Consider the following 15,147-nt stretch of genomic DNA (forward strand, 5'->3'; position numbering starts at 1 on the left):
TCATGAAAAGAAGCACCGACCGCGCACAGCTTTCTGTGTTTGATTTTACCAGGGAGAACTTTTTAATGCGCAAAACAATAACAGCAGATCGGCTCACGCAAGAGGTCTCGTTTCTAACAGAAAGCTCGCATTCGTGCATAACGTTCGCCACCTGTATTTCTTGATAAACGTTACGGTTACGTAAGCTGCCGTTGCCAGCAAGCATGAAATGCTTTTAACTGCCGTTGTCGGCGACATTCAAGTGACTTTGAGCCAAAAGCCAGAGCCGTTTTTCTAGAACTCAAACGAGAACATCCGGACAAGTTGCGTGAACGAAACGAGATTCCCCCAACCTTTGTACTGGGCCGCATTACGCACGCTAGCTACTCCTAAACAAGTTACAAAAAATATTGCTTCCGAGTTCTTCCTAATGTTTGTGCACAATATCACTCAAGCTGCAACTTCTAGTACGCCGAAGTTTTATTTGTCATTTCCAATATGCGAGGTTCAAAAGGCAGGTACAGGGCACCATACACTTCAATTCTTGGAATTGGAATTGGAATTGGAATTTGCTGCGGATTTACTGCGCTCGCCGTGCTGCTGTGTAGCGGTGCGCCGGAAGCACCTGGGAGCATTGCTTTGCCTTCATGGAGGAAGGAAAAAGCAGAGAGCATTACGCCACACAGCCAGCTTTCGAAAGCGAACGCTTCCTGAAGCCATCCCTCTGCTCAGTGGTGGCCCAACTCACGACCTCTTGCGTCGAGCTCACGAAGCAAAAACGGAGATTTGCTGAGACGTTTGGTCGCGCCTGCTTCAGCCGCTTTTCTTCTAGCTGGGCAGTGCGCTCGATCTCCCTGGCATCTTTCGTGGCCGTCGTGCCTCCTTCAGCCGGTTTTCGTCTTCTAGCCGGGCAGCGTCCAAATGAACCAGTGCCCAGTATGGCGTGGTGCGGTGTGGTCTGGTAGGGCATGCCGTTGCGAAAATGCAATAAACTTTAAGATTGTGGCTAGTATAATCTCCAACTAATCTGCTTTGTCGTTGGCCCTTTGGTGCTTACATCTGCTTTCACTTATTGAATATTGAATATATCTTTATTTGCAAACAAACTGGGGGGGGGGGGGGGGGGGAGGACAGGGAAGAAAAGCTGCAAGTGCAGCTTGCAGCTTTTCTACGAACCTACGAACTTACATTTTTTAACATTTTTTTAAAGGCTTTCACCAGGGGCATATTAGATAGTATATCATAGGGTATTTTATCTGGTTTTAAGGAATGCTCTCGAGGTTTAAATTTCACCAACGAACTGCCGGATAACAAGGGAATTAGATTCCTCCACTTACAACTAAGCTCTCATGACAATGACCATGTCTACTGGATGTTTTCACCCCGGACTAAAACAGCGCTAATACCGTATGATTCTAATCAATCTAAACTGCTCAAGAGGGGTGTAGCGGTTGGATGCCTTCTGGATACAGTGCAGAAAAGCTGCTGCCACCGCATGGCATATAGCCACAAACAGCAGCTTGAGAGGTTGCTTGCAGCAGGTTTCCCTCTCTCAGTCATTAGGGCTGTTGCTGAAGCCGGTTTGCGCAAAGTAAGGGGTCTATCATGCCAGAAGTCACCGACATCAGAGCGAATTAAGGAACTAGAAGTAATACCATACATTCATAAAATCTCCCGCAGCATTAAGAAGGTGGCGGGAGGCAAGGTGTAAGCGTTGTGTTTTCTGCACCTTGCAAACTGGCTGGCTTGTGCGCGAGGATTGAAAACGAGGCGACGAAGAGAGGGGCCTGTAAAGTTAAGCACGTGGCACCCTTCATCAGGTGCAATACTGGTGTTGATTACCGCATTCCGTTGGCTTGTGATAAAGTCTATATAGGCCAGACAGGTAGGTGTGTTAATCCTTAAGCAGGGACCAGGGAAGCAATTTGGCGGTTTCTTACCGCGGCTGCAATAAGTGCAAAAGAAGTGCGCCATTGTTCGGTCGTGTGACCATTTTAGGGAAGGGTAAGACCAGATAGGAACGTGAGATCTTAGAAGCTTTTCACATTGGAAATGAGAAAGAAAATTTTGTCAGTGAAACGTATTTGTGTTTAACAAACAAGGTGCGTGCTTACCTATGGGGTAGGTAAAAGATTATTAATAAAAACTAACATTGATGCATGGGTCATGGGAGGAGTTGAAGATGCGCATGCGTCCGAGGTTATGTGCGGCAATGTAAATTTCAATAAAGTACATTTGAAAGCCCAGCATCCGTTCATGTCTAACGCGTTTTCCTTGTGAGCGCGTCCTTTGTGTTTCGCTGGCACTCCTGTTTTTCAAGTTCATCATGCACCAACTGGCCTAAGAGCTTGCGCTAATGCACGTCTTTAGAGTGGTAGTTTATTTCTAAGGCAGGTCGTTCTTGTATCCTAGCGTGTGATGTGATCGTGAACAGTCCATCACGTGTGCAGCCAAAAAAAAAAGCTAACCTTAGCGGACAAGAGCACGTACCTGCAAGTTAGTAGTGCAAGGATCAGTTAACTATGATGTTAGAAATTATCGTAATGCTTTCTTTAAAGCTAAATTCAAGAAAACCTGCACACCAAGAACACTGCAGGGCCTAATTTATACTTGAATGCCTTAATCACTAGAAACACTCTCTTTAATCATTATGTATTGGGGACGGGCTTAGGAAAAGGTTACCGCATGACTGGGTCTCATATACGGCGTGATAACTTCTCAAGTTTTAAATAATTTGTATGATTCCCCTATGGCAGATAGCATAATTCTTCTCCTTGAGCTGGATTTTTCGACGGGGTTGACATTATTTGCACGAGTAATTGAAATAAATATTTGACTAATCAACGCAAGTTCAACAATTACTTCTTAGCTAAGCGCTTTACGGCACACATTGCAATTCACGGATTGTAGCCAGTGAGTTTGCAAGAGGTATCCATTGACAGTAGCTGATCCCAAGATTAATATACAGTTGTAAGCCATACCAGGTTAGCACGATGAAAGGCAGTTGTAAATGCACTTAGCCCCATTGCTAGGCATTTGTAGTACATTATATTAAAATAAATCGCCACAACCTAAGTTCACCTTGAACTCTCACGAATTTAATTTGAAGTAGCGAGATACACAAATAGTTTATTTATTTAAAAAAACAAAGTGGAAGCTATTTTTCGAGCACATGTTAACAACCCTTGCCTGTTTATTGGCGAAACTCTCTCAAATATTTACTACGCTTACATGTGGCATAGCATTAGTATTTCTCAAAGGCGATGAAGAAAAAGCAGGTTTTTCTTTTTACAATGGCTTCGAAAAGAATGCCATTTCAATTATTGTTTGAATTTTTGAACAGTTCATAGGAAATTTAACCTGACACGCGAAGCAATAGACTGTGATGTGTGCAACTGTGGGTCATGGTGAATCCTTTACAATAAGATATCAGCAACATTGCTGCAATTATTGTACAGACGAATTTTATTCTCTTTACCTTTTCGCGCTTCCCATGTGTTCAGTGTGGCAGTCCGCATTTGTTATCATAATGATCGGCCACTTGTATGAGAAGGAAGAAATAAAATGGAGTGAACGGAATCGCTATGTTACCGGAACTCATACATCTCATGTGCAATAACATAGAGCTACTTATAATCACAGCTTGGATTAGTGGCAATTGTCATGATATTAAGGTCGGGAAAACTATAGAAAATTCTAGAGGTGCAAGTTAATATCTCGTACCAATAACAGCACAGGACTCATTACAGAAGGTAGAACGTCTGCTCTGATCGAATGGCGTAAACAACAAAAACTTTCGCGATGTCTATTGCCTTGTGTTTATTTGTTGACAAAAACAAAATAAAAGAAATGTAAGGAAAAATTGGAAGGAATGTGCAGCCGCTAAACTCGCGGAACCTGGCAACGTGCTTGCTGCGATTGGGTTAGCAGGGCCGCTAAATACATACCAAAAGCACAAACCCTCCAGCCAAACCAGCGACAATAGCCGACGATAAGGGTACAGCAAACAACCTACCTTGAAGCGCTTCCTTCAGAAACCGCAAAAACGATTGTCACCTCTTGACTTCCTTCATCGCGTCATTGGATCGGTTTATAGCGGGACGGCAACCGGAAATAGGCCGCGGCCGGAAGCAGCCGCGTCGGTGCAATCGTTTTTATTTTTTTCTGAAGACCACCATCTGGAAGGAAATACGTCTGACACAAGCATTAATACACATGCCTAAAGAACAAGTAAGGAAAGACGAGAAAAAAACACAACAAATGCAGCTCTTTTTCTACTCACTTTATTGGCATAAGCTCTTACCTTGGTATGACATCTCTTTCCGGAAAACACGCTTCCATGTTGGTTTCGCTCTTTTCGATCCATAACTCCCCTGCCGCGTGCGATGATTCTTCAGCTTATGCGTTGTTCCGCTTCGCAATCTGCATAGCGATTCCCAGCAACTCTTCACTTCCGCACTCACACCGAATTCGTTATACCGCTCGTGAGCGACTGTATGCGGACCAGAAATCATGTTTTTCTGATTGTCAACACTAGCAACAATTCAACCTAATTAGCTATGTTTGTTTGATCCCTCGATCGTATACTTAAAGAAATCTGGTTTTGCGTGCCAGAACCCCAACTTGAATATGAAGGACGTCGTAGTTCAGGACTCCGGATTACATGACCAGCTGGGCCGGTTCGACGACCATCCGAGGCACGGTAAATGAACGTTTTCGGATTTTGTTCCCGTAGGAATGCGACCGCCGTCTTCGGGAACCAAACCCGTCACCCCTCGCTTAGCAGCGCAGCGCTATAGCCACTAGGCGGCCACGGTGGGTGTCTACAAAGAAATGTTGGCTGCAGCTGCAGCCACCTGTTACTTGAGTCATCGGTTTTACTTCTGAAAGATACGCAAGGAGTATGCGTGATGCCATCGTGACTGTATCTGGAATGATTTAGGCAAGTCAGGGCGTCTCGATGTTCACAAACATCTCACTAAACGAACGCATTCACACTGTGGCCTGATCTGAAAGTAGGCCGTGTCTGTAGTCGAGCGCGCCTTCCCAGACTCAGCAACAATACGTTGGCGAATGTATCCGCGATGTGCGTGTTGCATGCGAATGGGAATGAAATGAGATAAGGATAAGATTGATGACAGTTACTACAAAAGTTTATTGAATAGGAACTGGTGTATTTTATCAGGTTTTATCTTGTACATTAGTAGTAATATAATATAATATTTGGGGTTTTACGTGCCAAAACCACTTTCTGATTATGAGGCACGCCGTAGTGGAGGACTCCGGAAATTTTGACCACCAGTGGTTCTTTAACGTGCACCTAAATCTAAGCACACGGGTGTTTTCGCATTTCGCCCCCATCGAAATGCGACCGCCGTGGCCGGGATTCGATCCCGCGACCTCGTGCTCAGCAGCCCAACACCATAGCCACTGAGCAACCACGGCGGGTTACATTAGTAGTGCATAATGGCTTCGAGGAAAGCTTGTTGAGCACATCTTTGTTCTAACCATGATTACGATTTTTGTAGGTGGCCGATCGGTCGCCTAAATTAATGAGGGAGAAATGTCTACAAGGTCTACACGTCATAGACATCAGAATGCTCACACAAATGGAAAGTGCTTGGACATCGCTCATGGCAAGCAACTCACCCATGACATCGACACAAAGCCAATCGTTAGCTATTTTTTTTAGCATGAAACAACGCTCAAATTGGTCCACAATGATGCCACAAACTTATATATTCATTGAATAGCTGCGTAGTAAATTTTTTTACTTGTATATACGAATGTTAAAGAAAGTGTTATTCAAATGCAGAACCATGGCCGACCACTATGCCAGTATGCTCTGACCGGTATATCATGCGAGTTCGGTACTTGGCATTGGAGCTGCCCTGCGCCATCTTCAACATATTCGTTTTACAGAGTATGCTACCTTTTCATTATGTATTTAGGCGATTTTTAAGGACTTACATCTAGCCCTAATTCAGCGCTATCTTCAGTAACAAATAATGTTTTACCTAAAACTACTTTAGCTGCCATGGTTATGTAAGCCCAATAAAATACGCATGCGTGGATACGCAGTAAAGTTAGCGGTATAAAAAAGTGCGCATAATTCATCAGTAAAGACTTGACAAACGAAAGATTTGAATTAAAAGGAAAAAAAGGACAGAAGACTTCAGCAATTCCTTTGGCTCTGATCTCATTGGCTGCAACAGAAGCATTATGCTGTTCTCAGCACGAGGATCCTTTTTGATTATTTGGTTTCGCTGCCTCGTCCTTTCTCAGGTAATTATGCTGACACAGCACAGAGAACTCGGTAAAATCCAATCGTTTATAGGCTGGTGTATAAGGAGGGAAGGCTGCTCTTGTAGAAAAACGTAATATTTCAATTAAGAAATAAAATACATTGTCTTGATATTATTTTAAAGGTAATCAGAATTATTTAATGACACAGGCTAAATAGTTGTCCTTATAGAAGTCCCTGTCAACTGCAACACTGCTCGTTCTGACCTGAGAACACATGCACAGTCGTCGCTGCTGTCGTGTTCGTCTAAGTGCGGAACCTTGCACCTATTTTGCGCCCTTATTTTTGTACAATAGCTCAGACGTACGCGCACTGGGCTCCCAAATGTGCATTGATACACAACTATGGGCTTAAATTCAGGATTAGGTAAGCTCACAGTTTTTCTTCTGTGGGATGTTCAGAATTTTCTTTCTTTGTGACATTGTAGTAGACGTTGGGAAATCCTTACTGCGTACACAGACTTTACCACTCTCAGACTTGTATTGTCCAAGTAGGCTATATTTATTTAGTCAAAATGAGTAGCTTCATATAAGCACTTATTCATAACTGTTTGGCCAAAGTCTTTTTTCGGCGGCTCAACATTCTCCTCTAATTATATCTAATTCAGAAAATACTGAGGAATTATGTTTTTTTTCTGTAACACATTCCGATTTCTTTGTTTCCGCCAGATTGTACGACAATGTCAAAGCACCTACCTGTTCTACGTGACTGCAGCGTGTCCTTGAGATGACCTTTAATTTTGAAGCATTCTTAGTTTAGGTTTTGAGGTTCAGTCTTTCAGCAAATTGTCATGTAAGCTACAGATAGGGCGATAGTTGCTATGTTGTAGGCTTAACCTTTTAAAGCTCGATGACGTGTTTTAAATCTCCCGCCATGCGCCATTGAATTGAGTCGTTGAAGTCTTGGCCTCATTTCTCAAATATGGTGGGTCGCACTGCATGATTTCGCTGGTGACATGAGTTAACTCATGTCACGAGTGAAATTACGCAGTGCGACCCATCATATTGGAGATACTATGCATGCTGCAGTGGACGAGGGTTACGTTACGTTCACGCGCAGCAAATTCTCTTCACGAGGTCATGGTGTGATGGCGCTGCATTAGTTGTTGCCGTGCTCGGAAAACAGTTTCGGTGGCATAAAGGAGGTGCACACAAAAATGATGATGATGATGATAGGCTTCAAAAATGGCACATACTCAATATAAATGATGCACTTAGAATAATGTGGATGTTGGAAAACAACGTAGAAAACATGGACGGCGTCACTGCAAGCACTGCCGTCTGAGCGACATTGGCGGCGATGCCACGTGTTTACGGAGTAGCTCAAACGGTTAACAGCTGCCATGTGCCCTATATGTCAGCAATGCAAATTGCACAGGAAAACAGAAATTGCTCGAATCTCGTAGGCACGTATCACTATGTCAGTTCACCCGTGACGTCAGTTGTAAAAGTTTTGTCCCCTGAGTTGAATAATCCCCACATGGAACCTTCAAAATTACTCGTCGGGCCTAGAAAGCAAGAAGCCATCAACAGATCAATGGCATGCTGACTTGAGTTCCTTATCATAACTTACACAAAATGGTAATTTAAAAAGTGATGTCACATGACTTCTAATTTGAAGATCATCTTAAGAGGAGGCTTTAGCTCGGGCCCAACTGCGACGCGGCCTATTCAAATACATGTAAAACGCAAAAACGTTTTTATGAGATAACTCCTCGACCGATTTTGATGAAATTTGTTGCATTTGAAAGAGAAAGTTAAATTCTCGTGACTGTTGGAAGCGGAATTTCGATTTAAGGCTTGAATTTTCTTAAAACGATTTTCATATATTTGACCGTTTGGAAAAAATAGAAGAACGAAGTTTACAAAGTCATCGCTCTGCATCAAGAACTGATATCGCGGTTCTGTAAACGGCATCCATTAGATCATTCAAAGCGGACAAATTCAATATGTTATTTTACACCTTATGTGAACTTGTTATGTTGGTTACAACGGTTTTGCGAAAGCTGTATTTCCCTATGATTAATTTTTTTTATGTTCATGTGTAACATATCAATTTTGTCCGCTTTAGGTGTACTATTATATGCTATTCAAAGAATTGTATTATCATTCTTAGTGGTTGAGTTACAGAGTTGTAAACTTGATAGTTTCGTTTTTCGAAAACTTTTGATTTTTGCCAATTTTTAATAAAAAATTGACGACCTAACTCAAGAATTCGAAACCAATTGTCACTAGATTTTAACTTTGTCTTTTAAATGCGACAAACCTTGCCAAATTTGGTGCAGTGGTTGCCGAGAAAAACGAATTCTGCTTTTACATGTATTTAGATAGGAGCACCCGAGCTAAAGCTTCCTCTTAAATGCTACGCTGCATTCATGTTAGACACGAGGGTTCTTGGGCGCTGTCCTACTGATCGATCTAAGAAAGAAGGAAAAAGTGACTGTTTTACACAATTTCTAGAAACTTGTAACACTGGCTGCAATGCCACATCGCATTGATAACTAGGGAAAGAAACAAAAATAAACATGGTGAACCGAGATTATCAGCTACAAATATAATAAAATACTAAAATCATGAAAAGCCTCCAAACAACCAAAAATTTCCAAGTCACCTAAGCACTCCTTATGAGTTGTGAATGCGATAGCATTAATGACCAATTGAACGCCGCTGAGCGGTCCTTCGTGTTAAAAACACCTCGCGGGCAAGCAAGCGCGTTCAAACTCTCGGATAAAGCCTCCTATATAGCAAAAGGCTGGTGCACTATGCTGCATGATGTCATGTTACCTTGCCCTACTGCCATATATACTAATGGGCACGCCCCCGAATAAAATGTGGTGATCTTGACGTGACTCCTCCCTTCACGCCGGGCTTGGCTATGGAAATATTGGTGCAAGTAGCATGATCTCACATAGCAGACTGCACCGGCCTGCTATCTAGGAGGCGCTAGTTTAGCTCAGTGGGTAGGACACACGACTTGGGGTCGTCGGGTTCAAAACTCACTGCCGCCAACGTTGTTCGTTTCGAATTTGTTCGGTTTTTTATACATTTATTTAGTTATAGCGATTGCCGAGGTGAACTTAGAAGGTGAGCAAGACTTTGCGCCGACAAGGAACGCGCAGATCACACAGGCTTGCGAAAGTGAGAGCGTGGCTGACGTGACGTCGCGGTGATGCCCTCTCCCTTCACGCAACACCTGGCGTGCCAGCGCGGCAGCAGGTGACCCCTTTAGCCCGCCTAGCCCTGTGGAAGTGCGCACCTCACGTGGTGTCGCAGCCAATGGGAATTCCGGGGCCGTTTCGCTATTTCAGACGACAGACGCCGGCTTTTTTGCTCAATGGACCATTCGATGCTTTCCCATTAGGTTGTTTGGCCTTAAAATGGCATAAAAATGTAGTTATGATTCCGCATCAAAAGAAAGAAAAGTGTTAGCACAGACCTTTGGCGTAACAGCGGCGAATGAACTGTTCCATTTCACTAAATAAATCTACGCCATTTACACAAGGGGCGTCTGAGAGCTCGAAGGTCTGTCCGTGTGGGTAATTCATTTTCGACAACTGTGCATACAGAAAGGAGTTTGCCTACATCACCATGAAGCAAAACTTTGAACTAATTTCTCATTAGCCCCATTCTTTTCGTGCTTTAATTCAAACACATTTACCACTCAAATGTTCTAATAAATATTTCTTTGATATTAGGATTCTTACTTCAAATATTAAAATTTTATGCTACCACAACATCGTCCTTACGAACCGTCCTAAAATTACTGTATTCTTGTCTAGTTCCCCGCAGTAGATAAACGCAATTATTTTAGGAAAGAAGCAGTGTAAATAAAACAAAACAATGACATGGTATCCTTCACTAGGAGAATTAAATTGTCGCTGTAAATGAGCTCATAGCCAAAAATCGCTGGTGTTCTGTCCATCATTCTGTCTTTTGGTCTTTCTTTCTTTCTTTCTTTCTTTCTTTCTTTCTTTCTTTCTTTCTTTCTTTCTTTCTTTCTTTCTTTCTTTCTTTCTTTCTTTCTTTCTTTCTTTCTTTCTTTCTTTCCTTCTGTCTTTCTTTCATTCTTTCTTTCTTTCTTTCTATTTGTTTATTTGGTGGGGATGCATTGTAGCTGCTGACAAGCGGTGACGGAGCTTTATCACAGGTGTGGGGTTCCTTATTCGAACGCCGAAAATACGATTTTTCTAAGTTATTTTTTACATCGGTACAATCGTACACACACTTCTCAATACAACTGTATTATGCTCATTAGGGAGGTTAATTATTTTTTACCCAGGAACTCCTGCGTCTAGATTACTTTTATAAAGATTGGAGACCGAGAAGCCAGTTTCGGGAAATCGTGTGCGGGAAAACAAGGAAATACTTTCCACCTGTTATGAGAAATACATCGTGTATAAATATCTCCCAAATGCATGAGAGCTGTAAACTTGGCAGCACTGAGCCAGATCTAAAACGCTAAATCGGATAAAAGAATTTTGTATACCCCTTTGCGACACGCATTAGGATATAGTCATCAGAAAATTTTGAAACTGCCTGTGTGCACTCTTGATGAACAATATTTCAGTAAAAAACCATAAACAAGCCGGTACCTTAGGTACTTAATAAATTAGGTCGCGTCCTCATATGTACACACTGTGACTCAATACAACTAAGTCAGCAAAAGTCAACCGAAGGCTTTATTGCATGAAAATATTGCAGGTAGAGCGATAAAAAATTCCTCTTTGGTCATCAGCTGATCAGCCTTCTTGCTTACTTGGTGTGATATTCATAAAAACAGTCATTAGTGGCGGACAGGCACAAGAACACTTCGCACTTCCTGCACCGAACTCGTGATTTGGAATTGCATCCAGGCTTCCGGCAACGCTGTGGGAATCGTGCATCCACGTGCTGAGGCCAGTGCGCTTTACCATCCAAACGAACAGTGTTTGTAAGGAGGGGTCCACTATTATGAGGTGCTTTTGATACCCTCTGTAAGCTTTCCGCACTTGGTCGCCCTCGCTTCTTCTCCAAAGGTTTCTCGGAAACAAGCAGGCTCATGGCAGTATCGGTTTGAAACTGTAGCATGTCCATCGTGTTCTTTCGGACAAGGCCTTCAGCAGAAGCATCTCTTAAATACTGCAACCATGAGTTTGCAAGCGCAAATGAGGTGAGGTGTGAAATTACCCTTACAGGCCATTTTTTTGTCTTTGCTCTGATGTGATAGAGCGACATGATAAAATCCAACTTATCAACCCCACCCATGTGGCGATTATACTCTAGTATAGCCTGTGGGCATTCTACCTCGATGCGCTCCTTTTTCGAGGAGCTCCACCTGCTCACAGCCCTAGCTTCACCAGTGGAAACCTGTGTTGAGGCCACCGTGACCAGATTGTTGTCCTTCCATCGCACAAGGGCAACGTCTCCTTCCTCTGTCACCTTGACATCGGTGCTCCCACGCTCCTCCTTTCGCATTTCTTTTTCGCCCTTCAGCTTACAACCCAGCAGCCTGTTGCACCTGATCGTACCCGTGGCAAGGATTCCAATACCTTTTAGCTCCCTCAGAAGCAGCACGGACGTGAAGTAATTGTCAAAGAACAATTTCAGGTTGCGGTGCTGTGGGAATGACTCCACAAGTCTCATTACCACACAGCCCCCTAGACCAAGGTAGGAGAACTCCCGGTCTACTCCTGTGCCTTTGCCCTGATAGAGTTCAAAATCATGCGCCAGACCATCGGTGCTGCATCGCACAAAGATCTTCACACCAACAGGGTTTGGCTTACTTTTCACCACCTGTTTTGCTGGGACCCTTCCTGTAAATGCCACCATCTGCTCATCAATGCAGTTATGTTCAAGCTCTTCAAGCTGAAGGCACCGGGACCTAATGACATCGAGGAGCGGCCTCACCTTCCAGAACTTGTCCACACTGGATGCATCCCTTGGCTCATTCTGGTCAGTTATGTGCAATGCGCTTCGCAATTTAAAAAATCTGTTTACCGCCATTGCATCTGCAATTGCAGAAATTCGGGTACCGCTTTGCCAATACATGCGGACACGTGGGAATTTCAGGACACCCATGTAAATGAGAATTCCAAAAAACACTTTCATCTCTTGCACGGAGCACGAAAGTTCGTTTCCTGTGTTCTGCAAGGCATAAATATTTGTGTACTTCGTGAAGTCCTCGAACACTTCATCGGTGAAATACTTCATGAAATACTTTAGCGGTTCTTCTGGCGTTGATCCGCCAAGCGGGTGGTAGGTGCAGCGCGTGTCCACTGGATCGAAAGGTTTGGAGAGCCACTTGACATGCTTCACTTTTTTCGCAGGCATCTCATCACTGTCACTGAGATCACCCTCGTCGTCTGCAGGATGCATTTTAGGGTCATGCTCCTCATTCGATGCAGTTACCTGCAAACGTAAAGGCAAAATGATGCAACTGCTAACAAGAAATTTCGCTATTTGCCACTTACCGCTTGAGCTGCCTGTACATCGGCGACTTCATCGTCAGAAAGATCGGCGTCTGACACATCTCCATTCATGATGGCGTCAAAAAGCTGGTCTACTGACGAGTTCGGAGTCTTGCGTCTTGTTCTCGCATGAGTCTGGATGCCTATAAAAGGAAAAAAAGGCTCAGTAAAGCAGAAAAGCGACATTCGCCGCAGTTACAGCAGGATGAACCGGCGGCCGCCTAAACGGTGCATTTGTGACACGTTGTGTACAAATAGACACGCCATCGTAAACATGACCACCGTTTCCTAACCAGTAGTACAATAAAAAATAATTCCGTATTATTCTTATCTATAGCACTTAGTTATCAGGTCCACAGCTTTAGTTCCAGCTTAATCAACGTTTTAAATAGGCAGAAAAGATAAAGCCAAGAGCACCTACTTGACGCGCCGTAGAACGTCGAGGCGTCCATCTTGTTTTCTTGTTTTGGCAATGCATTTGGCGCGGCAATCACGAGATGGCAGCACCGTCCGGTAGAGCGGTAAATTCGAATGCGGCTCCAATGGCCCAAGTGTTGATGACGACGATAGAAGCTCGCAAAAAAGCTCGTGAAAATCGCGTGTACAATTGTACACGCCGTGTCGCAAAGGGATACTATCAAACGCAGAGAAAGCCGTTACACAACTGTGTCGCAAATAGCTTTGGGAAATTTATATGTGGTTGGAAAGGTATTCTAATTGTCAGAATACATGAGGTCTTTAGTCAAAACAACAGTAGGATAAAAAATACAGCCAATTATTTTCATCTGTTTCTTCCATGCACTTATTTTGCACTTCCCGTCCTTGCGTGGCTTTTGGGCTGGCACGGGCCATTAGGAAATAAGTTTGTACACACAGAAGGCGATGTCATTCCACCTTTTGTTCTTTTCCTGCTTGTTCGCGTGAGCGTCTCTTTCCTGTTTTCAATTGAACTAAACGCTCAGTTTATTGCATCTTCTGTTGTCATGCCAAGAGCAGTGTAACCCATGACTTGTACGACGTGACAGTCACGAAAGAAAAGAGTTGCCGCTAACTAAAAGAAGAAAAATAAAACACGAAAGGACATTCAAGCAAACTAAAATCGAAAACTCAGTGAGAGAAGAGAGCAAGAGACCACTGAGGGGAAACGAGGAGCCCTCTGAAGAATAAACCAGGCTTTCTCCTTCAGAACCACTCAGGAAACACTTTGCTTTGTTGTCTGAAAAGTAGCCTTCGCTTTTCTCACTGAACCACTCACAGAGGAGTCGCGGCTGCGTGTGGATCTTGGGTTTGACCAACTACGACTCAAACTTCCCGCTTCATAAAGTCACGCAATCTCGATATGAGAGCTATGCAGATAATCTCCATTCTTAAAAGTATATATTCGGAATACTATAATTGTTTCTCCTAATTTAATGGTGTAATACCCTTCATATTCGCGCGCATTCACCCGGCGAATTTCGCGATTGACAAATATCTTGTAATTTAAGGGCAGGCGAAAACGAAAACTATGGTTCACAGCGAAAAATCGTTTGGCTGGATTGTTCAGGTCGCTTTACCCCAAATGCCTGGCGCAGTCAAGGCATTTGTTTGCACGATCTTGCACTATGCCCGACCTTTCAAATTTTGTACCAGCAGTCTCCAGACACGCAGAGACAGATAGATAGAGAGAGAGAGAGAGAGAGAGAAAGCTATGCTTCAATGAACCGGATGGTCTGCAGTGTATTCATCAGTGAGGCTAGTAAAAGCACTTGACTGTGCTCACCCAGATTCATCTGCGTCGCGATTCTATTATCACGCCGTGTGAACATGGTAAAATTTATTCTAAATTCGGTATAAAAAAGAAAGGTTAAAAAAGTAACACTCTGAAGTTTATGCGGCCCAAGGGAACCATAAGGCGCAAACTGAACATCGATAAGGTTAGTAACCATGAACACTCCAGAAATCACGATTCGCGAAAACTGAGAACGCGCAATTAAGTTTTTAAAACTGACTTAGCATGATGAACCGCAACATGCGTCATTATTATCCTAAAGTGCAAACTCTAATTTCTGCTGTAGCGCAGTCGTGGTAAACACATGAACAACGTGCGACTGCTTGCGAATCAATGCAAACAAGAAATCAACCAGCTTTATTTTTTAACATAGAAGATGTGTACGTAATAATTGCAGGGTAGCCATGAGGCTAGTTTGTGGTTTAAATCAAACTACATCTACGGGTAGGTTACCGAGACAAAATTTGAGAGAGAGAGAAAAGACTCTTGGGATACAGCAATGCTTTCACAGCAAGTGTTTCGCTTTCTGGCACCAACTTCTCACTAGATAGCGTTTCCTACTATGAATCACTCGTCGAGAGATTACGCTAACGAAGTACTTATTATGGAGCATGTTACAGTGTAACTGAATGTCATGGTTCAGCTTGT

At 43.3% G+C, this 15,147-nt stretch overlaps 1 protein-coding gene across 1 annotated transcript; it reads right to left on the bottom strand.

The window, feature by feature from the left end:
• Positions 1-559: 559 nt before the first annotated feature.
• Positions 560-13,180, bottom strand: LOC135896417 (piggyBac transposable element-derived protein 3-like). The gene is made up of 5 exons (XM_070537953.1): positions 13,150-13,180; positions 12,732-12,871; positions 11,566-12,669; positions 728-937; positions 560-622 (listed from the first exon to the last, which is right to left on the bottom strand). The coding sequence occupies exons 1-5, from the start codon at positions 13,178-13,180 to the stop codon at positions 560-562; spliced, it is 1,548 nt and encodes a 515-aa protein (XP_070394054.1).
• Between the last annotated feature and the right edge of the window lie 1,967 nt (positions 13,181-15,147).

The sequence above is a fragment of the Dermacentor albipictus genome, chromosome 4 (assembly GCF_038994185.2).
Source record: "Dermacentor albipictus isolate Rhodes 1998 colony chromosome 4, USDA_Dalb.pri_finalv2, whole genome shotgun sequence".
Taxonomy (NCBI): Eukaryota; Metazoa; Arthropoda; class Arachnida; order Ixodida; family Ixodidae; genus Dermacentor; species Dermacentor albipictus.